We start from the raw sequence: 27465 nt of genomic DNA on the forward strand, positions 1-27465 counted from the left end.
CCCGGCCGCGTTTCCCCCGCCCCCTCCGCGCGCCGGCTGGTCGCGACTGCGCGCGCAGCGCCTGCCTGAGCTGGCGCCCGCTGGAAGGGGAAGCGGCGGGTAAGAAGGCCCTGCGCCGGGGGCATCTATGACGGGGTTGGGAATTTCCTCTTCGGCTCTCTTCGACTCTCAGGACCCTGGAGGAGGAGAGTGAGAGGAGCTTTTGAAACCGGCTTTCTCCTGCCGCTCAGGCGTGCCTTTGATAAAGGGATTTCGCCCTCATCTGAGCTTCATCTAGTCCGGTTCGCTCCTGCCTCTCCTCTCCCCGTCAATCCCCCGCCCCCGGGGGGAATCCGAAGGCCGAACTCTGCCGGCTGCTGTCACCAGGCGTGTCTGAGGTGCCTTCTCCGCCGTTCGGGTAGCGCCCCCGAATGTTTATGCGCCTTTAGTGTCGCAGTAGCCTAGGGATAGCTCTCCACGTCCAACCCCTAGTTAGCTTCCAGATGCTCTAGGCAGTGGATTCAAGGCCGCTAAACATAGGTCCTCTTTACTTCCTTTGGGCGTTTCCACCGGTTCCTAATAATCTACCTTTAAAGTTTGTGTCTCTTGGGCACGTCCCTTACATCCCTATGCAGTGTGCCTGAATTATGCTGTCTCCTTTTGGAAATAGGCTTACACCACGTGCCGCCTTTTGGAAGGAAGTACTCCACTGGCAGTGGGATAGTATCAGCAGTTACTAAGAAGCGTGGTAATAGAGTAGGATTTCAGCTGTCTCCCACCCGTTGGACATTCAATAACTTCTTTTTTTTTTTTTTTAATATAAGCAGGAGGCAGCGTTTTAGCTCAGTGGCTGTGCTTCATGCCCTGAATTTGGGGGCAGAGGAGGTACCTTGTAATTAAACAAACCACTGGGGTGTAAAATCTGCTGAGAGGAAGCAATCTAAAACAGAAAAGCCTGACAGCCATGCCATGTTTAATAATATCTGAAGGTCAAATTTCTATGTAGAGACAAAAACACTGTTAGCTCTTATATGCCAATTAAATGTAACATGTTGACATTCTGTAGATGCTGATGTGAAGTTTTAGCAGCTACCTCGGAACTTTTCAATCTACTTTCTCAATAAGTTAATTCCTAGATAATCATGATAGTCAGTTTAGTTATTTTTACTTTGATAAGTGTGACTAAATGCTATAAACTTAACCACTTTTTTCTAACATGAGCCCACACTATTTCTGTCAGTCTTAATACCAATTCTCCTTGATGCTTAAATGACAAACCTTACTCAGATTTCCCATGTGCTTCATCTCTAGATCTCTTATATTAATGGATCTCATGGTTTCTTTATTCAAAAATTAACTTAGATTTATCCCTTTGATTCTCATTGTCGAGGCTAGAAGGCTGTTTCCTAGGACTTTGCTACTGCTTAGCTCATCCCCCTGAAGACTCAAGTAACAGTTCTGAGATATGACGATTGTCATGTTTATTCTCTATAAAACTAACGGCTCACGTCCAAATTTCTGTGCTTGCACTTCAAAGCCCTTTCTCTATAACCTGGCTTAATAATCCCCATGCACATGATATGGTGGGAAAAACCCAGGATTTAAAGTAAGAAGATCTGGTGTGGAAAGATTACCAGAGTTAAACAAAACCTAAGCCATTATTGTTATTTCTCATTGTACTCATTTATTTCACAAACATTTGAAAACCTATTATGTGTTAGATACTGGTGTGACAGCTGTGAAAGACAGTCCCTGCCCTAAGGAATTAAACTTTCAGTGTGTGTGTGTGTGTGTGTGTGTGTGTAGGGAGTAGGGCAGTAAAATGTCTGACAAGGTAGAGTGTGATATAGGCTGTAAAATAGGTAAGGTTAAGGTGAGCACCAAACCCAGAGAAGAGAGAAACAGGGAAGGGTTCCTGGAGGAAATTATATTTGAACAGAGTTCTGAATTATAACAAAGATCCAGAAGGAAAAGGTGGAGAAAGGTGCCATTGAAAGAGATGCTTTTAGAGAACTGCTAGTTGTTAGGTTTTGTTGGAGTATTAAATTCAAAGAGGATTAGAGGATGTAGGACTGGATAGGTGGACAGAGGTGATATTTGAAGGGCTTTGTGTGCTAAGGGAAGTGTACAAATTGAAGGATTCTAAGCAGACAGTTGGCCTGATCATAATTGCCTTTTGAAAGTTCATTTTGGCTGCCATGTGTGCTGCTTTACTGCAGTGTACAAAAATTTCTTTCTGCCTTTGTGCCTTTCCTTGTTTTCTTTACTCCACCTAGAAGGATTTATGCTGTCTACTCGTACCTTAATACACTACGTATCACTCCAGTGTCTAGTTTAGGTCCCATTTCAGCTGTGAAGCATCATCTTATTTTTTAGGCCCTATTATTCTCTTCTCTGAATCCCTGTTAGGAATAGTACCACACAGTTTAGTACTTGTTTCATGTTCATAAATAGATCATTATCTCCTTGAGGATAGCAAATGTTTCATATGTATATGAATAGAAGACATATTAAACATAAAAATGTGTTGCTTAGACTTTCTCTCTCTCTTTTTTTTTTTTCAGGGTAGGACCAGACTATGGGCAACAGTCCTTTTAGTTAATCTATCATCATCATGGCTAATGAGGGTTGTGCCAAGGCTGGTGATAGTCCTTTTTCATCCGATAAACATGCTCAACTCATCTTGGCCCAGATCAATAAAATGAGGAATGGCCAGCATTTCTGTGATGTGCAGCTACAGGTTGGAAAGGAAACTTTTAAAGTTCATCGGCTTGTTTTGGCTGCCAGTAGTCCTTACTTTGCAGCTTTGTTCACTGGGGGAATGAAAGAGTCCTCAAAAGATGTTGTACAGATTCTAGGAATTGAAGCTGGAATCTTTCAAATACTTCTAGATTTCATTTACACAGGTATGTTACGTGAGCCATAGCTTTGAGCAAAGAATGATGCAACCACTCATCCACTGCTACGGGATTATAAATTGTTTTAATTTATATGGGAAGTACTTTGACAGTATGTTATTATGAGTCTTCAAAAATTCATCTCTTTTGACCCAATATTCCTTTTCTAGGGATCCTAAGGAAGTAATTAGTGATGCAGGTGGATATATTTGTTTATTGTAACATTATAAGAGTATACAACTGAATACATTCTTATTGTCCCTCAGTAGATTATATGGTTAAATAAATTAAGGTACACATATATATATAAAATGGAATAATTTTTAGATCTCGCAAATTATATATGTTCACACACATATATATACTATCATGGAGGAATGTTTACAATATATTTAATGAAAAAATCCTGATCTAAATACCAGCCCACTTTTGTAAAAAAAAAAAAAAATTTGTGTATTTGTGCACAGGAAAAAGACCAGAATATTGACAAGTGTTTATCTCTACATGATGGAATATGGAAGATTCTTATTTTTCCCTTTTTTGTGTTTTTTTCCCTCAAAATGTTTATAATCAGCACGTGTTGATTTAATTACAATTTTTATTTTCAAAGAGTTTTTATGACGTTAGAAAATGCACACGAAAACTATAAAGTGTAAGTCTTATATGTAGCATAAATATACATGGAAGAAAGACTTGAAAGAGATACACTAAAGTGTCAACATAGTGTATGTCTCCATATGGGAAAATATGTGATTTTCATTTTTATACTTTTCTGCCTTAAAGTTTTTTTTTCTGTAGTAAATATATATTACCCTTATGATCATGAGAAAATGTTTGAAAACAAAGACTATGTTTTTTTAGTCTAGTTTTGAGACTACACCATGTCCTCTGTAAAGGACTACTTTGCAGGAGATAGTTATATGGCCTGATAAATTATTGTTTATTTAACATATGTTATTTAAACTGGGAAAATGACAAAAGATGATTTCTTTGTGTTGTTTCATATTCCTTTTTGGAAAATTTTGGGAAATAACTTAATTTGGGATTGTAAAAATGATTTATCTACTGAAAGGAATGAAGCTCTGCCTGTTGACTAGTGTACAAATTAACACTGAGGGGTTCTTGATTCACTTTTCTGTTTAACTTGTGTGAGCTGGTTAAGTTGCTTCATAAATACCCCACTTCTCTTATTTGCAAAGTATAAGTTAATGCAGATTAATCCAATGGAATTAATGTTGAGATCCATAAAAACAGAAGAAATGTCACAAGTTGTTTATTCTGCCTCTGTTGTCTGATAGTAGCAACAAGAGATAATTAGTGAAAGAGAATGTTCATGTCATCATGTCCATATTGCTGGTGATTACCACATCCATCAAAGAAATAAAAAGTGGTAAAACCTAGAGAAATGCGAGCTACTGAGCATACCTGGGGGGAAATAACATTGTAGAGTACTGATATTTAAGGCTAAAATTAATGATTAACAGTTAAGAATAACATTCGGCTGCAATTAAAAGATATAAAATGGCTTTACAAGATAGTAGGTTATTTTTCCACAAAAATAAATCCATAGTAGCCATCCCAAGGCTGATATGGTGGCTTCATGATGTCATTAGTGTCCCATTAATCTTCCAGCACTTTGCTCCACTGTCTATAGCTTGTAGCTTCTAATCATGATCACTGAACTCTAGCTAGTGGAATGAGGAAGAGGGAAAGATAAAAGAGCCTGCAAGCTGAGTCTGACCCTTTTTAAGCTTTTCTGGAATCCCTCCCCAGTAACTGCTACCTGTATCCTCTTGGTGAAACTCAGTCAAAAATTCACCCCTAACTGCAAGGGAGGCTGAGAAACGTAATTTTCAGCAGGGCAAAATCACCACCCACGACAAAATCAAGGTTTTTTTTTTTAGTAGAGATTAAAAAAAAATGAATATTGGGTATTTACTAGACAGGGAACTTTGTAGTCTTGGATAAAATTAGTTCTCGAAAAACATGTTCCTTGATTTTCATTGTAAGAGCATTTCGTATTTTGGGATGGGGGCGGCAAAACCAATTATTCTGTCAGTCTCTCCTTTGAACATTCTTTATTAACTATTCACAATTCTAATAGGTCTTAACAGATAACTTCTCACCTTAGATTTTTTCTTTTTTTTTTTTTTTACATACTTTATTATTTGTTTACTTTTTAATGGAGGTATCTCATGCGTGCCAAGTACACACCCTACCACTGAGCTATACCCTCCCCACTTAGACTTTTTATGCACTTCACTTAGAATCAAATGACCTGGGTTTGTGATCTAGCTCTGCCACTAATCAGCAATGTGATACAAGGCATGTCATTTAACTATAGTCAATTATTCATTTATTCTTTCAGCAGATATATATGAGTACTTTTTTTGAGCTAGGCACTGGGGATATGACAGTAAACAAGACAGGCATGGCCTCTGCCTTCACAGAGTTGTATAGGTAATGCAAAGTTAAGTATTTGCAAAATAGAAATGAGCCTGTGAGAGCCTCATTCTCCTTATTCATAAAGTGTGGATAGTAGCACTTTATAATTCATGTAAATTTCATTAGAATTTAAATTAGATCAATTTTAACGTAAAAGTGCATTTTATAATCTATAAAGCCATATTAAGCTGTAGGACATTCTTTTTGTTGCTCTCAGGTAACTCTTGGCTTTATCCAGTAGCAATCATTCAGTCCCCTTCCATTATAACCCATAAGCTTCTCTTCTCCAAATTTGTACTAATTCTCATTTCATTCAGTTAAGTCTTATCTCGGTTTTCTCTGCAGCCACTACCATTAACTCCAATGGTGGATTCCATTTCCTATACTTTTGGTAAAACTTGTGTTTGCATTCAACAAGTCATATTTTTCCTCTCACCGTAATGTCTCATTTATAACAAATTTCTTGAGCACCTAGTGTGTGCTAAGTGTTAGGAACAGGGAAAGGGCAAGCCTTGCCCCAACAGACTTTATAAATCTACGTGGGAATACAAACTTTAGACAGACAGTTTAGTTGAATGTTATCAAAGGGATAAAGGGAAAGTATGAAATTGAATGGAGAATTTATCCTTATTAGATAGGAGAATTATGGTGGGTTTTTTTTTTCCTTTTAAATATAATTGACTATTTGATGTCTTTCCAAAGTCATTATGTAAATAAATGAAAGTGAAGCCCTCTGGAAAGAGATTGGTATATACAGTAACTTAAATGTTAAATGTTTAATATCTTCTCATATGTTATAGGCTCTTGATTATATCTGATATCAACAGTTAACATTAATATGGCACTTTATTATAGTTGAGGATAGGAACCCTGTCTTACTCTCCCCAGTGCCTCAGTAAAATGTTAGATGCATATATCCTTATGTTAAAAGCATGGACTTTGATGTTACTCCCTGCCCTGCATCTCACTTAACCATGAGACATGAGGGCATGTTACTTTAACTTTCTGTTTTCTTAATAAGAAAATAAAGGGGGGAAAACCCTACTATATGGAGTTGTAGTGAGGGTTAAGTAAATGTATAAGGCAATTAATGCCGCACCTGGCTCAGTGTAAGTATTCCATGAATGTTAGGTATCATCATTTAAGTTTTGCACTTTCTACAAATTCTTTGTTTCTTTTTTACTTAGCATCTGTCTACTCAACAAACCCTAAGCTATCAGTGGAATCAGGTATAATGTGATTTGATTATGTTAAGTATTTGTTTTCTTTTATTGGTTATTTTGTTTTCCTACTTCCCTAGGTATAGTGAACATAGGAGTGAATAATGTCCAGGAGTTGATTGTTGCAGCAGATATGCTACAGTTGACTGAAGTTGTCAGTCTTTGCTGTGAATTTCTGAAAGGACAAATTGATCCACTGAACTGCATTGGGATCTTTCAGTTCTCTGAGCAAATTGCCTGCCATGATCTTTTGGAATTTACAGAAAACTACATTCATGTTCATTTCTTGGAGGTTCATAGTGGGGAAGAGTTCCTGGCACTTACAAAAGATCAGCTGATTAAAATTTTGCGAAGTGAAGAGCTTAGCATCGAGGATGAATACCAGGTCTTCTTAGCTGCAATGCAGTGGATTCTGAAAGATCTGGGAAAGAGAAGAAAACATGTGGTGGAAGTGCTAGACCCAATTCGATTCCCTTTATTACCTCCTCAGAGGCTTTTAAAGTATATAGAAGGTAATTTTTTGTGGTGGTTGTTGTGTGTTAAATTAGTCAATTAATTATCCAGTGGCCTTTTCCCTGTTTGAAATGTGATAGTGTTTTCATTTTTCAGTTCAATAGCAGACATTTATTGAATGATTACTATATGCAAGATACAACTTTAGTGTTTTGTGAGTAGATAGTAGTATTTCAGTATTTCTACCCATTATTTTAATCAAATCCATATGTATCTTTCTTGAAATTAAATACTAAGGGGGTAAAATTACTGACAGATCTAAAATAACACTGCTATTTTTGGCAGTACTAATTATTTTAGGGTAAGATTTCCTCATGCCACTCTGAAAAATTCAACAAAACCTAACATCTGGGAGAAAATATATATGCTAAAAACAAAAACAGAACTCAATAAATCCTATAAGCCCTCTCATTATAAAATGAATTTTATGTTGATATAATATAAAGCTTTTATGTAGCCTTTGAATAATTTTTAGGTTCTAAACTTTGAATATACTTCTCACTGTAGTATAAAATATATTTTAGATATTTATTAGAAATATGATAATATTTAAATTTATTTTAAAAAACGACTTTGGACGTGGTTTCAAGATTTGAAGCTTTTACTCTTGTCACACACTGAAATTTTAGGATGTTACTGAATCACAAGTGATTTTATTATGAATTTAAATATGATATTAGCATTAAAGGTGTAATTCTGTGAAGGAATTATATTTAATGTGAATTTTTAGTTTTTTCTACTCTTAATAGTGTTAACAGAATTTTGTAGGATTTTCTGAGTGATAACTTGTACTAGTGTGTATACAGTCAATTCTCATCATTCACGGTACGTATACTCTATAAAGTTGCCAGGAGCCCTGAATTCGCAAATACTGAGCCATTGTTCCTAGGGAAAATGCAGGGTAAGTTCTTATAAGCCTCCGGTCACAACATTTTTGTCAACTGATCAATACATGACCTTGTTTTCTGTGTGTATCTGTCAAAACCACCTTATTTGATATATATTGTTGATTCATTAACATTGAGCTCATGGCCAATAGCACTGTAACTCAAACCTGAATGAAGCCTAACACATGCATTTTCTCAGTAAGGCACATCACAGCCTTCTTGTACGTATGAACACTAGACAGCACTTTAGCAGTATGCTTAGGGGCTATTTTAAACATAGAAAAACCAACAAAATGCACAAAAATGTGAAAACCATGGCTCTAAATAGTGTGAAGAGGACACTTGTTTACAGTATGAGAGCTGAAAGAGGAAGGTAGAATGTCATCTCTTTCAGTCTCACCTGGGAACAAGCATGTTAGGTGATTCAAATTTTTTGTCACTCTGTAGCATGTCTGCAAACCACCAGAAGAGCGCCATGAGTATTGATTTGGGTTACAAATACATTTTAGTGGATAAATGTGTTCACAAATAAGGAATCCACAAATAATGAGGACTAACTATATTTAAATGCTAAAACAAGAAGAGAGAAATTATCCAGACACATATTTGCATGCATTATGTGAGAATTTAGGAGCGGGCCAAAGGTTTTCATGGTTGAGTTTTCTTTTCCCAAGTGTTACAGAGTACTAAAGGGAAGTCCTTCTGCTAGAAGCAAAGGAAGGTTCCCTAGAATTGGGGCATGTTTTCCTTCAGTTTTTTAGTGTTATAGCATTCAAGTCTTGCACTGCCCGATAGTTACCACTCAAAGGTATTTCACTGAAGTAAAACTGCATTCCAAAGGAGAAGTAAATGAAGGATTTTTTTAAATGGTAACCTTAATATTTTTCAACCTTGATACTTTTTCTCTTTGATCATATTGGGAGAAAAGATAGGGAATTTGTGCAGAAAAATAATGAGACTCTACCACAAAATTCATAAAGGGAGCAAGACTTACTTGAAATGGTTAAATTGTGAAATGTGTAGGTTTTTCCCATGGTGTATATTTTTGTGTTTACCACTGGTGATGAAAGAATAGAGATCTGCTAAGGCTGAGGGTCCTTGCTTGGGGGCCTGGGTTCCGAGCTCTCTCTTGTAAGATCCTATTATTGATCAGGACCTCCTTAACCCAGCCAAGAATGTATCTCATGATAATGTTTTTCGGATTTAGGGAGAAAGCTTAGCGACAGTCCCTTGGTAGCATACGTGGTGCCTTTGTGCAAATTAGAAAATAGTGCCCTTTCACAGGGGCCAGGTCTTACAGCTTGCCAAGTGGGACACAAGTTAGCTTTCATCCCCAATTCATCTTTTCAGCTAAGTACCCTTCAGCAGAATAACCTACCCAGTCATGCTCAAAGTCATTTTAGGAGATGGACGTCATCTCACTCGAATTTTTTGCATCCCACTTTGACTGTCATTTTCAAGGTTTATGAAATAATTTTATATCCTTTTGTTATTAGGTTGTAAGTATAGAATTTGGTGGCTATTTTATTTTCTCTTTTTGTTAGAAAGTTGTGATACTGTTTTACTTAGGCATCTTTATTTAGAGATTCTCATATATATGTTTTCAAATTGGATCTTGTGAAGCATATTTTTAAAAAGTCTTTGATAAAAGAAAAGTATATTCTTTAGTAGAAATGAGGAAAATATTTGTTATTGTAGAAAACGAACACCACTGTTTGATGATGAGTTTTTATTTTTTGATTGATAAATGTATTTCACTTTTATGGAAACATGTCTTTTTAATATTAGTTAAAAGTTGATTAAAACACTGTTTTTTTAAACATTGCTTTAGGAGTATCTGATTTTAATCTTCGTGTTGCATTGCAAACACTTTTGAAAGAGTACTGTGAGGTATGCAAATCTCCCAAAGAGAACAAATTTTGTAGTTTTCTGCAGACATCTAAGGTTCGACCTCGGAAGAAAGCGAGAAAGTACCTCTATGCAGTAGGTGAGAACCTTTTAAAAAGTAATCAAAATTATCTTTATTTTCAGGATCAAAACCTTTTAATATTTTAGTTGTTACTATACATGTCAGAATATGTAGGTATGTCAAGTAGGCATTTAATTTCACATACAGGCTGCAGATTTATAAATTGTGTTTATATAATACTTTGGAAACATCTAAGAATAGCTATTTATTTGACATCTATTATTCTGTGACCTATATATTTAGGTTGTCAGATACCAAATTATTGTCACATAACTGCCTTAGAAATACTGCTTTAAAAGTTAAATCTTTGACTTCTAATGAGAAATAGGAAAATAAATCTCAAACATTTTAACTATTCATAGTGTCTTAGATGGTCACTAGGGATGATAGGAACTAGTGGTCTTCAAAGCGTGGGTGTGCAAGACAATCCATAGGAGTATCAGATGAACATATTACAGCTTTTCCATTTTTATTTAAAAAAACCAGTATTTGTTATATACAATAGACAGATTTTCCAGATTTATGTACATAAGATAATTTATATATAACAGTTTTATAATATAATTTATAGTGTGAATGTTAATTGTGTGTGTAATTGTATATATACTGAAATATATAAATATGTAATTTTTGAGTGCTTGCTAAGTTTTTTTAAATGGTAGGATGTGCAGTCAAACAATGATTTCAACTCATTATTTTTAATTGAAAAAGATATTAATAGAAGTCACAATGAAACTTTTAAGAAGACAGATAACCAGCTCCTAGATTTGTTTTATCTAACGTTCAGTTATAGCCAAGACCAGGTGGTGAACATTGTGGTTGACCTCATTGCATTTAAGCCATAATCTTTCAAGACTTGGTACATTTAAGAATAATATATGTATATATGGCAGGCTGTAAAGCACTTATTCCTTGCTATGAAATAGTTATATTGAATGTCTAGATGTAGAGAGCTAGATTTTTCTTGTTACTGCCATTTCCATGTTTAGCAGTAAGGGACTTGCTGTGTACTTCCTTTCCTTCCTTTATTCAGGTGGATATACTCGGTTGCAGGGGGGTCGTTGGAGTGATAGCAGAGCCCTCAGTTGTGTAGAACGTTTTGACACCTTTAGCCAGTACTGGACCACTGTATCTTCACTTCATCAGGCTCGATGTGGATTGGGAGTAGCAGTTCTAGGAGGGATGGTTTATGCAATTGGAGGTAAAAATCAAAATGTCTTATTTCCCTTATTAGTCTCTAGCTATAAGTTGGTTACATTCTTATATGTCTTATGTGTATTGCTAGCTACCATTCAGTATATGTAGATATAGTTGTGCTTAATAAGTATTTATTGAATAAATGAATGAATGAAAAAAGGAAATACCAAGATGTTGAATATTTCATACCAGAAGGATACTATAATTTATTACAAGGCAGAATACTTAGGTTTGGTTTTAATGAAGTTATTTATAAAATGTGGCACCAAAATTTAGGTCAATATTTGTGATAAAAATTTTTTTTTAATTCAGAAAGCTGTATAACGAATCATTTTTAATTATGTCCAAGTAATCTGGACAGTGGGATATATAAAATCTATGTCAGCTAGACAATGGGATATATTTCTTGATTGAAATCACTGTGTTTTCTGAAACTATTATTATGAATTTTAAAATGATTAATGAATAAAATTAAATAAAGAGAATTTGACTGTTAGAGGAAAATAATTGTCAGAGAGGGATCTAAAGAGAAATAAATTTTAACATGCCTGATATCAATATTGACTTCTGAAAAATTTGTCTTTTATAGCAACCGGCCTGGGTAAATCATCTGTAACCTTTACAGCAATTTTTTTGCTCTATTTCTGTGGGTCAGCCTAAAACACTGAAAGCTGTATATCGAAAATCTTATTATTAGGGGGTAGGTATAGCTTAGTGGTAGAGCACATGCTTAACATGCACAAGGTCCTGGGTTCAGTCCCCTGTACCTCCATTTAAATAAATAAATATTTTTAAAAATATTATTCTCCAACTATGATAGTATCAGTTTAAAATGAAAGAGGCAATATTTGATTTTTATAGTTTGGAAGGAACATAATTGTCACTCAAAAGCTGTTTATTAAATCAATAAATGTCATGGTCCATCTGAAAATCCTAACAAATTAGTTTTGAGCAGTAACCTTCTGTCAGCATAAAGATCATTAGTCTATATAATCTTTGGCTAGACCTCTAATAGTTCTTTTTATGTACACTTTGGCAATTATAGATAGTTTCATTGTGTGAACTCTCCTATTTAACCTAGGGTCACAGTGTCTTGTGTGACACTTGCATATGTATATATATATATCCTTTTTCCAGATACCATGGAAGTACCAATGGGAGCACTTCGAAAATGCTATGACTTTGCTAGCTTTTATTAGTACTATCAACATTACTATCTTAACATATCTTAATATATCCTTAATATACACTTTAAAAATAATTTTTATTACCAAAGTAATTCGGGTTTGTTGTAGAAAATTTTGCTAAAACTGATACATATGAAAAAGAAAATAAAAATCACCCATACTATAATCACAGTACCACCCAGAGATAATCATAGTGTTTGGTTTGTTTCCTTCTAGATACATACATTTCTGGGTTAATATTCTAAGTATGAGATTTAAAAATTAAGATATAGTTCACATACCATAAAATTCACCATTGAAAGTGTGCACTTCAGTGGTTTTTATTATATTCACAAAATGTGTAGCAATCACCACTAATTCCAGAACATTTTCACCACTGCAAAAAGCCACTCTTATCATTTAGGGAAAATTTTATATGAGTGTAGAGAACTGTTTACTAGCCATGTTCCCAGACTCCAGGCAAGGGTCAACCTTGCAAGCAGGTCTTTCTAAGGATAGGCAATGTCAGGCCTCCTATGTTAACTCTTTTCTGGACAGTAGGAGTTTTGTATACATTCAGGATTCTGGGCCCTCATAAAGTTATATGTGCTGCAAATATCTTTTCCTACTCTTCTGCTTCATCTTTTACTCTCTTTATGGTATCTTTTGATAAAATAGATTATTTTAAATTTTAATGTAGCCAAATCATTATATTTTTCCCTATATTGTTAGTGTTTCTTGTATCTTTTTTGAAGAAATCCTTGCCTACTCCAAAGTCATGAGGATATAAATCTTTATTGTTTTCTAAAACTTTATAGTTTTGCCATTTACACTTAATGTCTGTAATGCACCTGTAATTATGTTTTTATAGATAGTATGAGCAACGAACCAGCTTCATTTTTTCCCACATATATGTAACCAATTCCCAGCATAAAAGATTTTTGTTTCCCCACTGCTCTGCCTTGTAAACTGTGTCATATACCAAGTCATCATATATGTGTGGATCTGTTTCTAGAATTTCTGTTCCATTGGTCTCTCTGTCTATGCCTATCTTAATTACTGTAGCTCTATTTTAAGTCTGATAAACTTATTTGATAGGGCAGTTTCTCCTTATTATTCTTTTTGGGAGGGCTTGGCTATTCTAGGCCTTTTATACTTCCATATAAATTTTAGAATCAATTCATTAAATCTGTTTTTGAAAATAATGCTGTATGATTCCACTTACATGAGATACTTGGAGTAGTCAAAATCAAAAAGACAGAAAATATAATGGTGGTTGCCAGGGGTTGGGGGAGGAGAGAATGGAGAGTTATTGTGTAATAGGTATAGAGTTTCAGTTTTATGAGAGAAGAATTATGGGAATGGATGGTTGTGATGGCTGTACAACGGTGTGAATGTCTTTGACATCACTGAACTGTACATTTTAAAACAGTTAAGGTGGTAAATTTTATGTTATGTATATTTTAACGCAGTAAAAACAAGAAAGGGTTTTTAAATTGGGATTTTGTTAAATCTATAAATAAATTTGGGGATAATCATCTTTACATTGACTCATAATTCATGAACATGATATATTTGCCCATTTATTTAGATATTCCTAAGTTTATAAATTTTATCCATAAAGATCTTATATAATCTTTGATTAGATTTACTCCTAGGTATAGTATATTTTAAAATTCTATTTTAAGTGATATTTAAACATTTATTTTCACTTTCTGTTTGTTGCTAGATAAACAATGCATTAAAACTGAAATTGTCCCAGGACCAGCTATCCAAACTATGAAAATATGGAAGTGTCAAAATACAAATTGTATCCTCAAAAACTACATAGATTGGGTGGTAGAATTAGAAATAGATAATAGGAAAATTATGCTTTTGCTTCATTAAGTGGGCTTTAATAAATGACAATGCTATGGATTCAAAATAACACTTTGTGGGCAGTGAATTGTAGTGAATAATATAAAATCAGACATTATTGTTGAATTTCTGACAACACAAAATGCTACTGAATATTGTATTATGGTTCTAGGCTATTAATATTACTAAACCTTCTCATATGTGTCTCTTTTACTTAACTCAGGTGAAAAGGATTCAATGATTTTTGACTGTACTGAATGCTATGATCCAGTTACTAAACAGTGGACAACTGTAGCTTCAATGAATCACCCCCGCTGTGGCTTGGGAGTGTGTGTGTGTTATGGAGCTATCTATGCTTTGGGTAATTATGTTGTTCAATTTAAGGATATCTAACGTTATTTAAATTTTTAGTCAAATTCTGCTTACTTTTGAAATTTCCCTCCCTTCCCTAAAGAAACTTGTGTCTTTTCAGCTTAAATTCTTATTCTCAAAATTGTATTACTTCAGAAATATTATCAAGTATGGAGTTCTCCGAAGGAGATGGAGATAAAATACAGATGAGATGTCTAATGAAGCACTCTAACTGATTAAAAGTTAAATCTCATAATTATGATAATCATTTTGCATTCGCAGAAGTTGTTTCAAAAAGTAATTTTGTAAAATATCGTATTTCCTATGCAGTATGTTGCAGTTTTTGTTTTTGTTTTGTTTTTTAAAATCTCTTGTGAAACCTAGGCAGAGAGTTAAAGGACTCAACTTCTACCCACAGTCAGATTCTAACTTTTTATGTGATGTTGGACAAATAACCTCTCTGGTCTATGTGATAATTATCCATAATATAAGTTGTCAGATTAGATGTTTTCTAAGGTGTTTTTCATAAATAAGATCCTTTATCTCCAAAATAACATTTTTCTCTTTGGTTTCAGGTGGTTGGGTTGGAGCTGAGATCGGGAACACCATTGAACGATTTGATCCTGATGAAAATAAATGGGAAGTAGTTGGCAACATGGCTATGTCACGCTATTACTTTGGGTGTTGTGAAATGCAAGGTAATTGCTCTTATAAAATATTTTCCCTTAAAATATATTTTTTAAAAAACTGTATTTGAGGCTTTATTTTCACAAAAGTATGTTTTATGTCTGTTGGTATTGAATAATACCACTAACGTTTTAGAAGCTATGCTTTTAACCTCTTACATGTTTATTTCTGTATTTCCAGAGTAATCTTTTTTTTCCCAACATAAACAAAGCTAGAATTAAAAATTCCAGATGGGCGAAAATGCCTAACTAGCAAAATAAGCATTTGAACTGCCATCCATTATTGTCATTTTTTTCTCCCACATAGACCTTAGTATTTCTAAGTAGAAAGAGATTATCCAAAACAATCTTGACAGTGTCATAGGCTTCTTCAGTGTTTTTTTATAGGGTACATTGTGATTCAGTCCACAGAGAATATAATGCTATGACAGATTTGGAAAATGTACTGCATATTAAAATGGTATACAGGCATTATTTTAATTGTCTACTATACCCTGAGAGGTAATTAGTAATCACTGTCTAATAGAACCTGATTCTCTGTCCAGAGTTGGAGATCAGATTTATATGTACCTATAGAGTAGGAAGCAGTCTGCCCATTGTGACACTGTGACAACTCAGCCTGCTCTGTTCCTAGCCCAGGTTCTTTTTGCCTTATGAGTACCTTCTCAGGTTTCCACTAGCATCTGAATGCTCAAGGTACACGATGCAGACTATATTCTATTATTTAACATTATAGTATTCTCTAGTTGTTTTATATTTATTATTTTTATCTTCCTATCTAAAATCATAGACCTAGAGAGGCATCTTGGAGATTATTTCAATCCCTTTATTTATAGATGAGAAAGCTGAAGATTAGAATGCTGTGAGTTGTCTTTTGTCGTAGTTGGTTACTGACAAAGCTGCAGCAGAACCCAGGTTTACTAACATTTAGCTCATGTCTCTTAAACATTTCAAGTCAAATTCTCTGTAAATTACAGTCTATTGTACTGTACTATACTTGATACCTTAATCTAGCCATAAACTGTTCTAATTCAGTTCTCTACTTTATGTTCGGTTAGGATGACAGATTGTCACCAGACAGGGTCATGTCATTCCCAGTTTAAGTGCATCACATTTTTTAAGGGGGGAAAAAAATCCCTGTGCCCTTCCTTTTTTTACCTATACATGGTAGCAGTGGATCTGGAACTTGAGATCATCAGGCAGACAATAAGATTGGAAATCTTTGACAAGTTGTTTCGTTATAGCATCATTAAGTTCTTTGAAAATTCAATGCCACTTTAAATTCATACCCCTAATTCTTTATAACATGCTTAAATGTGAGCTGTGATAAACTAGACAGACAGAAGTCAGTTTTTTCTCTTGAAATAGTATTGTAAACTCTACATTAAGTGTAGTATCAGATAGCAAACTTAAATTACAACTATTACTTTTTATAATTACTTATATCCTATTTTCTATAGCATCTGAGCAAAAATATTCCATTTCCAGGTTTAATTTATGTAATTGGGGGCATCAGCAATGAAGGAATAGAACTGCGTTCTTTTGAAGTTTATGATCCACTTTCCAAACGTTGGTCTCCACTTCCTCCAATGGGAACCAGAAGAGCATACCTTGGGGTGGCTGCACTCAATGACTGCATCTATTCTGTTGGAGGGTGGAATGAGACACAGGATGCTCTTCATACTGTAGAAAAATATTCCTTTGAAGAGGTAGGTTGGATGATTTCAATTCTTTAGTATCCTGTTATTCTTTTAAAGTCTGTAAAATCTGTAGTGCTGTGAATTCTTTCATTCATGATATTACTTGTAGGTCTTTTTCCTTCTTTTTTTCTTTTCAAAGAACCAACTTTTGGTGTCATTGATTGTGTTTTTCCTATAGATTGTCCATATTCTGTTTCATTGATTTATGTTCCAATATTTTTCCTTTCTTCTATTTGTTTTGGGTTCAATTTGCTCTTCTTTTTCTAGATTCTTAAAGTAGGAACTTAGATGATTGATTTTAGACCTTTTTCTAGATTGTAAACCTTTAAAGCTATAAACTGTTTTCAAACACTAGTTTAACTGGATCCCACACATTTTGATATATTGTATTTTATTTAGCATTTGTCTCAAGACATCTCTGATTTCCCTGGGAATTTCTTCTTTGACCAATGGGTTGTTAGAAGTATTTTATTTAATTTCCAGATATTTGGAGATTCCAAGATATCTTTATGTTATTGGTTTAATATGACTCCATTGTGATCAAAGAGCATATTTTATATGATTTCTGTCTTGGTAAATCTTTCATGTGCACCTAAAAAGAGTTTTAATTCTTCTGTTGTTGAGAGCAGTGTTCTATAAATGTCAATTAGGTCAAGTTGGTTAATATTCAGGTCTTCCCTAGTCTTTCTAATTTATCCAGTTGTTTTGTCAGTTACTAAGAAAGAAGTGCTGAAATCTCGATCTGTAGTTACGGATTTGTCTGTTTCTCCTTTCATTCTTGTCAGGTTTTGCTTCACATATTTTGAATCTCTGTTATTAAGTGTGTATCATTGATTATTATGTCTTCTTGATGAATTGATCTTTTTATAGTCATGAAATGTTTTTCTTTATCTCTGGTAATATTCTTTGTTCTGAAGGCTACTTTGACATTAATATAACCATGAATGGAGCTAAGCTATCTTTTGATTAGTATTTACATTGTATATCTTTTTCTTTCCTTCTACTTTAAATTTGTGTCTTTAAAAACTACATCTCTTGTAAGATAACACATGGTTGTGTTCTGTTTTTTCCTCCAGTTTGACAATCTCTGATTTTGAAATGGGGTCTTTAGAATTTTTATTATTTAATACATATGATATACTTACAGATGTGGTTGGTTTTTAGACTCCTATTTGGCTGTTTTTCTGTTTGTACAATCTATCCTTGTTTTTTCTCTTTTTGTCTTTATGTTGATTGTTTTAGTATTCCATTTTATCTCTTTTGTCCAGTTAGCTTTATCTCTTCACGCTTTTTTTTAGTGGTTGCTTTTGGGTTTGCATTATGTCTTATAGATATTTTAATATATCACATCTGCCTTCAAATAATATCATACAACTTTACTGTTATTGTAAGAAATTACAAAAGCATACTTACATTTCCCCCTCCCAATCTTTGTGCTATTGTTATATATTTTACTTCTATATATGTTGTAAACCCCACAGTCTATTGTTATCTTTGCTTAAACAGTCAATTATATTTAAAATAAATTTTAATGAGAAAGTTCATCATAATTATGCATACATTTACCATTTCTAGTTCTATTAATTGTGTAGAGAACTGAGTTTCTATCTCATATCATTTTCTCTTAGCCTGAGGAACTTCGTCTAATATTTCTTTTAGTGCTGGTCTGCTGGCAATGATGCTCTAAGCTTTCGTTTTCTGAAACTTTTTTTCCACCAATGATATTTTGCTGAGTGTAGAATTTTAGATTTTTCTTGGTCTTTCCCCTATCACCTTAAAATTGTAGTTTAATTATCTTCCTGCATTGTTTCTGATGGGAAGTCAGTAGTCATTCTTATCCTTGATCCCTCCAAAATGTAATGTTTTTTTTTCCTTTGACAGCTTTTAAGATTTTTCTCTTTATCATTTCACTTTATCAAATTACTGGGTGTCTTGTTTGGGTTTTGTGTTTAAACTGCTTGGAATTCATTGAACTTCTTGAATCTGTGGAATAATAATTTGCATCAAATTGGAATGTTTTCAGTCTTACTTCTTCAAATGTTCTTGTTCTATCTGGGACTTCAGTAACATGCATGTAAGACCACTTGATATTGTTCCAGAGCTGACTGAGGATCTGTTAATATTTTCCCATCTTTTTTCCTCTGTGCTTCACTTTGTTGGTTTTTATTTCCAGCTTTATTGACGTATAATTGACAAAAATTGTATGTATTAAGGTGTACAGTGCATTGTTTGATATATGTATACATTATGAAATTATTACCACTCTCAAGCTAATTAACATACCCATCACTTCACATAGTTCCCTTTTCCTTTTTGTGTGTGTGTGTGTGGTAAGAGCTCTTAAGATCTGCCTTCTTAGTAGATTTCAAGTATATGATATAGTATGATTAACTGTAGTCACTATGCTCTACATTAGATCATTAGAACTTATTCATCCTGCATAAATGAAACTTCTCTGTGCTTCAGTTTGGATAATTTCTCTTGCTATGTCTTAAAGTTCATTAATCTTCTGAAGTGTCTAAATTTTTAATTTAAAGTGTCTAATCCCATTTAGGGACATTTTCATCTCAGATACTGTGTTTTTTAGCTCTAGAAGATCTTTTTGGTTGTTGTTTTTTTAAATGTCTTCCATTTCTCTCCTCATCATGTTCATGTTTTCCTTTAGATCCTTGAATGTATTTATAATGTCTGTTTTAAAGTTCTTGTCTGCTAGTTCTATTATTTGTCACTTTTGGATCTGTATCTGGCTTGAGTCATATTTTCCATGCTTCTTCACATTTCTAGTAACTTTTGATTAGATGCTGGACATTGTCAATGTTATGTTGCTGAGTATTTGGATTTTGTTTTCTTTGTATAAAAAGTGTTGAGTTTATTTTTGATAAGTAGTTAAATTATCTCCAATTCAATTGATTCCTTTGAGACTTGTTTTTAAGCTTTATAGGGAAGGTCTAGAAGGTCTGGGTCCTTTAGGTATAGTTTAGCTCTACTACCAAAGTATGGTCCTTCTTGACTCTCTACTGAATGTCCTAGCTGTTCAGCAAAGTCTCTTCATTTTGGATGGTCAAAACTAGAATTTCATCCAGCCTTGTGTAAGCTCTGAGAATTATTCAGCTTACAACTCCTCAAAAGCAAAACCGCTTTTCTGCTCCCAATACTTACGATACCAAAAGTGTGGGTTTTCTACACAAAGATCTTCTCTAATTCTCTGTGGACACAAACTGAGTGTCCTACGGGTCAGTTCAGTTCTGACACTAACTATCCCACAGGCTAAGGGTTCAGTCTTACAATACTGCCCCTCACTTTAGACACCAGTCTCAAGTAGTAGGCCCTCAGGTTAACCACTGATTTGGTTACACAGTCTGACTTGACTACAGATTGGGGGTTCCCATGATCCCTTCCTGAGGTTCATTAGTTTGCTTTAACAGCTTATATAACTCAGGAAAACATTTTACTTACTATTACCAGTTTATTATAGAGAATATTATATATTATTATAATATAGAAGAATAGAATATATAATATAATATAAGAATATAATTGTTCTATTCTGTATTCTTATATATAAATGAATAGCCAGATGAAGAGGTACATAAGCCAAGATCCAGAAGGGTCTCAAGTGCAGGTTTCTGTCCCTCTGGAGTTTGGGGTGTCACCTTCCTAGCATGTGGTTGTCATTACCAACTCAGAAGCACTCCAACCCCCCCTCCATAGTTTAGTGGGTTTTATGGAGGCTTCATCACATAGGCATGATCAATTATTAATTCAGCCTCCAGCCTCTCTCCCCTTCCTGGATGATAGGGGGTGGGACTGAATGTTCCAAGCTTCTATTCCTGGCTTGGTTTTTCTGGTAAAAGGTCCCCATTCTAACGCTATACAGGATCCCACCAAGAGTTGCCTCATTATAAAAAATTCCTATCACCCAGGAAATTCCAGGGGTTGTAGGAGTCCTGTGTCAAGACCTGGGGTCAGCAACCAAATATGTATTTATTAATTGTGTCACATCCTCTTATTAGTTCTTTGACTGTTCTCATGGAGTCTCATGCCTGCAAAGATTAGGGGTATTCAGCCAAAGATACAAGGGAACTTCTGTCCTCTGGCACTCTTCCTTGGAAATCTCAGCTGCATCAACCTCTCTAAACTCTGATCTCTGTCTCCTAAATCAGTGTATGGTCATGCTCTGCTTGTGATCCCCTTCCCTGTACTGCTATTCAGAAAGCCCTCCAGGCAGAAAGCCTGGATGACCATGGAGCTCACCTTGTTTCTTTTTCTGAATCACAGTTTTTCATTGCCTGTTGTCCATTATCTGGGGACTTTATTTCATATGTTTTGTCCAGTTTTCTAGGTGTTTATGGCAGGAGGGCAAGTTTGGTAACAATTACTCTGTCATGACTGAAAGTGGAAATCCCTCCTGTGTCCATCCTTTCAACATGATCCCATCATTCATTGAGCATTTCTTTACTTTCTGGCATAATAAAATATTTCAAGTGCAAGAAAGCTTATACTTCTCTAATCTAGTTCTAGAATCAGCCATTTCTCCAAGAAGCTCCAGTTCCTCTTAGTGAAGGACAATATTTAGAAACCAAGATTAGACACTCAGAGTATTCACTGCTACTGGGATATTGCTGCTTCTAGACACTTTCAGTAAATAGAGCTAGAAAATATATGTATGTATATACATGTATGTATTCACACACATATTCATTTGTAAATATTTATCTGTGCATATATAAAACCATAAGTTCACTATGATAATGCCAGTTCCAGTACATCTCAGCTTCTTTCAGGCCTTCCTCCTTTCCATGTTTGTAAATACCTTTTCTGTCAGCTAAAAACTTGGCTCTCATTATTCTCAATATATTTACTACTTTGTTCATTCAATTTACTTATTGTTAAATGATCTCTATTTATAGATAACATGATCTTACATATAGAAAATCCTAAGGAATCCACAAAAACATATTAGAGTATGAGTGTTGTAAGGGTTCAGGATATAAGATGAATAGACAAAAATCATTTGAATTTCAATACACTAGCAATGAAAAATCTGAACATGAAATTAGAAAACCAGTTTACATGCAAGATCATGTTATCTATAAATAGAGATCATTTTACTTTCTCCTTTCCAATCTGGCTTTTATTTCATTTTCTTTTCTAATTTTCCTGGCTAGAACCTTCAGTACAATGTTGAATAGAAATGGCAAAAGTGGAATTCTTGTTTTGTTGTAAAGCATGATTTTGACTCTTATTTCTGACAAATTTCAAACTTTGGTGATATTTCAGGTTCCTTCACTTACTGTGTGGGAATATAGCAAGTGAACCTTTTTGAGGGCACTTTCTCTTGCTAATGTTTCTATATGGCTAGAAATGAATAGAGATTTTTGCTTCAAAGTAAGTGCTTATCTGTTTTGAATTACTTTGGTTTTTCATGCATAAATCTGAAATTTATTTTTATTTACTATCTACTAAAGTCCTTCATTGCAGATTCAAACCCTATAGATAATGTAAAACATGTTTCTGGTTTTATAGAGTTTATTTTGATGTGACAGAATAAAAAACAAACTGTAATTCTAATACACTGATAGGAATGAAAGATAAACACTATTGGATGAGCCCCATGATCCCCTTATCTTGTCCAGAGCTATTTTTGTAGTGAAGCAAAGGTTAGTTCTCCCTAATGATAAACATGACCCCAACATCCTGATTTATCTTAACCAGCTATAGATATTTTTGTGACTATATCTATCTTTAAAAGTATGAGTAAGCAACAAGGTCCTACTGTATAGCACAGGGAACTATATTCAGTATCTTATAGAACCTATAATGAAAAAGAATGTGAAGGGGTGAGGGTATAGCTCAAAGTGGTAGAGCACATGCTTAGTATGCACGAGGTCTTGGGTTCAATCCCCAGTACCTCCTCTAAAAAAAAAAGGTAAACAAACAAACCTAATTACCTCCCCTCCCCAAAAAAATTTTTTAAAAAAGAATGTGAAAAACAATATATATGTATATGTATAACTGAATCACTGTGCTGTACACAAAAGACTAACACACTTACTATAGTTGTAAATCGACTATATTTCAATTTTAAAAGTATGAGTATTTTTTCAGCTATGTCAACTTTGTGATGTGTTTTGTAATTTCAGATATTCAAATAGCCTTTAAATTTAATTTGGTCCTTCAATTTCAAAGGATTGTCCCTGGTTTTAGTATTTCAGAATTTCATGTAAGTTTAGATCAGCAAACATTCATTGTCTGTAATGTGCTGGTGCTTGCTGTACTGGGTACTGAGGTGTGAAGCTCATTAAGTCTCTGTCCTCAAAAAGTTCACTCTCTATCATTGATGAGTAATCAGTGTTTCTCTTTTATGATTTTATAAACTTTGTTCATCTTATGCTTTCTTTTCAGATTCTTTTCTCTACCTGGATACTTGCTCTTTTCTCTCTTGATTATTTCTCAAGATCTTTCGTTAGCTTTCCTGTTCTCTGGGTATAGACATTTTCCCTGGAGTAGGACGTTATGAGTCATTTCGCCTCTAGCAGCTTTTTGAAATTTCTTCAGTGAGCAGTGTGTACCAGGAATTAGCGAACTTTCTCCTAAAGGGCCAGATCGTAAATAGTTTAGGCTTTGTGGGCCACATACAGTCTCTTCTTTTGGCATATTCTTTTTTGTTTTTTAAATAACCTTTTAATATGGAAAGATCACTCTTAGTTTGTAGGCTTACAAAAATAGGCTCTAGTTTCCAATCCCTGATCTATACTAACTTTCTGAAACTATGTTTTGTATATCACAAACTTCACTAGATAGTCCTTGAAAGAAGGATTCCATGTTCAAATAAATTTGGCCAGTGTTGTCTACTATATCATACTCTTGGAGATTTATAAGGCTTATTATATTAAAGATTTTTAAAAGCCCTTTTGTAAGCTTTTTTCTCCTTAGAGCTCTGTGGATTTGTGTGTGTTGTATGTGTTTGGATTACCTACTTGTAGTTCACAGAACTAGCTTCTCAATTCCTGCCTATATAGAATTTTTAGATTATCTCCTGGTGATCATAATTTACAATCAATCACAGACATGTTTTTCATTACTTTCCTCCAAATTTACTCATTTGTCTACACCTACTAAAATTTTTAGTTAAAAACGTTTTGTATACTTATATGATTGGATTGTGAGTTTGAAATTTAAACATGTAAAAAGAACCTGGGTATCTGACTTCTCAGCCCTTTTCTCTACTGTCATGTTATGACACTGCTAACTTCTTTTTTCTCTTAACAAGGAAAAGTGGGTTGAAGTTGCTTCAATGAAAGTGCCTAGAGCAGGCATGTGTGTTGTGGCAGTCAACGGACTTCTGTATGTTTCTGGAGGTCGATCTTCTAGCCATGATTTCTTGGCCCCAGGTACCTTGGACTCAGTTGAAGTTTATAACCCTCATTCAGATACGTGGACAGAAATTGGTAACATGATCACCAGTCGCTGTGAAGGAGGTATTGCTGTACTGTGAAACAGAAAGCGTAAGAGAGCACAAGAAACATTTTGAAAATACAAGATCTGACCTGTTGCAATCACACTTGTATTTGGTGATCAGACCCTTTCATTCTATTGAGTTTTTTGTGAATTGGGTAGATAAATGACTGAAGAATGATTTTTTTTTTAATTTGAGTAAGAAGTGATATGGAATATGTCCTAAATTAATAAAGAGCTCACACAAATTTGCCAAGCTTACCAATATAAATTCTGTTTATGCTCTAGAATTGTCCAGTTAGGGGTAGAGTTCTATTTGTAAAATAACAATTTGCTAGGAGCTTCTTGGCAAATAGTCCCTTTAGCTGCTTCTCCAGTACAGTTCGTGCTGGAATGTGACCCTTATGTGATGTAAAAATGTCAATGAAACACTTTTAAAATGTCTGTATATTCATGATTCAATCCAGAGCACATTTTTCCATGGCCATAGTTTACCCTACAGAGAAAAGCCAATGAAACAACTTCCTACTTTTATTTTAATCCAGGAGTTTTCACTAGCCTCAAACTTATTGGCAGTAGTTATATGGGAAATATCTAGCTATTTATATAGATAGCTAAGTTTTTGCTTGTTGATAACAACATAAAAAAAAATCTTTTGCTCACTTATGTTTTTGTGTTGATGCTGGAATGCAAGTGAGGTATTAATAGGAGGTTCTTAGTGACAGTCTTTTATTGCGATAGGATGATGTAATGGATGATAGAGCCCAGATGGTTGTATGCACCTATTTTCTAAATAGTCACCAAAAGTATCTGTTTGGCTTTGGGAAGAGGGAGTTTTATTAGATTATCAAGTTTCGTGAAGCTTATTTGTACTTGAGCAAGTCTAAGTGTGAGCTTACTACAAAGCTGCTGCCTGGCTTGGAGAAGATGGAATTCTAGGTACCTGTAAAACTTTTTATAGACCCTAACTCATAAGTGTCAGTTGAAAAGGCTGATCCAAAACTGCTTCTCAGAACTTCTCATTTTCCCCTGGAGAAGCATTCTAAAGAATTGTTCTCTGTCCAGTTCTGAGAGGAAGATTCTTCATATACATTCATTACTTTTAAGTTATTTCTACTAGTCAGCTGGAGCCACATGTATTAAAGGTTGTATACATTAAGGTTTACCTAGCTGTTCAGGATTTGATTTGCATATTCCTGACTTCCCCTTTTCTTTAGTGAAGTCCTTCAGTATATTGTTACAAGCATCAGCAGCTTATTTAGATAGAAAACCTTCGGTAAGCATTAAAGACTCAGGTAGCACTCACATCCAAAATATTTGGATTAATCCACAAGGATACTTTCTTTCATAACTTAATCATATGCGTATATTAAGAAAAGCTTATGTAGTACAAAGCTCTGTGTCCCTTTCTTTGGGATACCCTGAAAGTCTACAGATGCCTGGTTGAGATCTGTAAAATGTCAAGGAATGACGTATCATGATAATTTGTAAACTATTTAGGCTCTAACTCATGTGCCTTTAATATTTCTAGTTATAGAGAATCTTCATTCTGGTTCAAAAGAGATTTACAAATTTTCCTATAATTTAATTTTCATTATTGCCTGGTGCCAACCTAAAATGGGATATGAAGGGAGGCTGCTTTGTACTGCTTTGACAAAAGTGTAATCAAGACAATCAGTGTTTGGGCTTAATAAACCCAGACAATCCCTAAAAACAGGTAATTGTAAATATGCTTATTTCCTAGGTAATGACAGTTTGTTTTAAAAAGAATGTACTAATAAAGTATCCTGATTTTTTTTTTTTTTTTGCTTTTCCTTGTATTACTTAACTTAGTTTATTATCAGCATTCCTGGATTATCAAACTGTAGTAGAATTGCTCAGGTTTTTTAGTGTATTTTAATTTGAGGCACTTGCACATTTAGTTTTACATTTAATTCTGTTTTCTGAGCAACTATTAACATGATATTCCTCCAAAATATTTAACAATTCAATATGCTTCTAAATATCCTGTCCACTGTTCTTAAAATCAAATGTACTTTAAAATCATAATGTAATTAATTTGCAAAATGCATTTACCTGCATTTGTTTAGTGAAATTGGGCAATTAGCCTAAAAATATGACTTGCTCCTATCCTGAAAGATAATGAATTTGAGATCAGAGAAAAGTTTTAAATTTGTATCGTCCTTATGCAGTTTAGGAGAAGCAAAGAAGTAGGCTTCCTCACTGAAACACTTAATCTGATAAAGATCTTTTGAAGAATATGAGCTTGCTTTCTTTCAGTATTCAATATCAATATCAGTAAACTATTCTGTCCATTTGTAAAGAAGGATCATGTGATTTCAGCCACAGGCTTTAGCTGGTAAGCTTCTCTAATGATCGGAACAAGCTGTAGCTCTATAGTGTTATATTTGTTTTCTAGGGCTGCTTTAACAATGCACCACAGAAATTTAAACAACAGAATTTTTGTCTCACAGTTTTGGAAGCCTAAGTCTGAAATCGAGGTGTTGGTGGAGTTGATTCCTTCTAAGGTGTAACTAAGGAGGGATCTGTTCCAGGCTTCTCTTTGGCATGTAGATGATGGTCTTCATGTTCACACGGTATTCTAACTACTTGTTTATCTCTAAATTTTCCCTTGTTATAAGAACACAGGTAATATTACATTACAGCCTACCCTTATGACCTCATTTTAACCTTATTACCTCTGTAAAGACCCTATCTACAAGTAAGGTCACATTCTGAGATACTGGGGATTAGAACTTGAATGGACAATTCAACCTGTAACAGGTGTGTAAGAAAGTAAACAGGTTACCACTTTAGATTCTGATCTCTTCACAGCCAAGAATCACTAAAGTGGAAATCATATGTATATAATTCACTTATGAAATTTAAGTTACCTAATATTTGAATACATATACAAAGATAACACATACCAGGTGATATATTTGTATTCTTACAACATTTGAAATGTTTTCCCTTTTTTATGAGACTCAGCATCTCAAGAGACTAGGTTTTCAAGTTAGAATTCAAGGTGTTGCTTTTGTTGTTTTAAAAAAGCTTCTCCGTGAGTTAAATTTGTAATACTAGATGGTCCAACTCATTAGAACATTAAGATGGCTCCAGCTTGACTAGTTTCCTACTTG

At 34.3% G+C, this 27465-nt stretch overlaps 1 protein-coding gene across 3 annotated transcripts; it reads left to right on the forward strand.

The window, feature by feature from the left end:
* IPP (intracisternal A particle-promoted polypeptide) lies at window positions 1–26126 on the forward strand. 3 transcript variants are annotated; one of them, XM_010982236.3, is made up of 9 exons: window positions 1–99; window positions 2544–2885; window positions 6622–7053; window positions 9773–9928; window positions 10944–11111; window positions 14354–14491; window positions 15057–15179; window positions 16656–16876; window positions 24141–26126. In XM_010982236.3, exons 2-9 carry the CDS (start codon window positions 2594–2596, stop codon window positions 24363–24365), a joined length of 1755 nt encoding a protein of 584 aa, XP_010980538.1. In that variant the 5' UTR covers window positions 1–99; window positions 2544–2593; the 3' UTR covers window positions 24366–26126. The 3 variants fall into 3 exon arrangements, with proteins under 3 accessions (XP_010980538.1, XP_064349697.1, XP_010980539.1); XM_064493627.1 differs by lacking the exon at window positions 1–99 and adding an exon at window positions 121–397; XM_010982237.3 differs by lacking the exon at window positions 1–99 and adding an exon at window positions 121–377.
* The last annotated feature ends 1339 nt before the right edge of the window (window positions 26127–27465 follow it).

This window comes from Camelus dromedarius, chromosome 14 (genome assembly GCF_036321535.1).
Source record: "Camelus dromedarius isolate mCamDro1 chromosome 14, mCamDro1.pat, whole genome shotgun sequence".
Lineage (NCBI taxonomy): Eukaryota > Metazoa > Chordata > Mammalia > Artiodactyla > Camelidae > Camelus > Camelus dromedarius.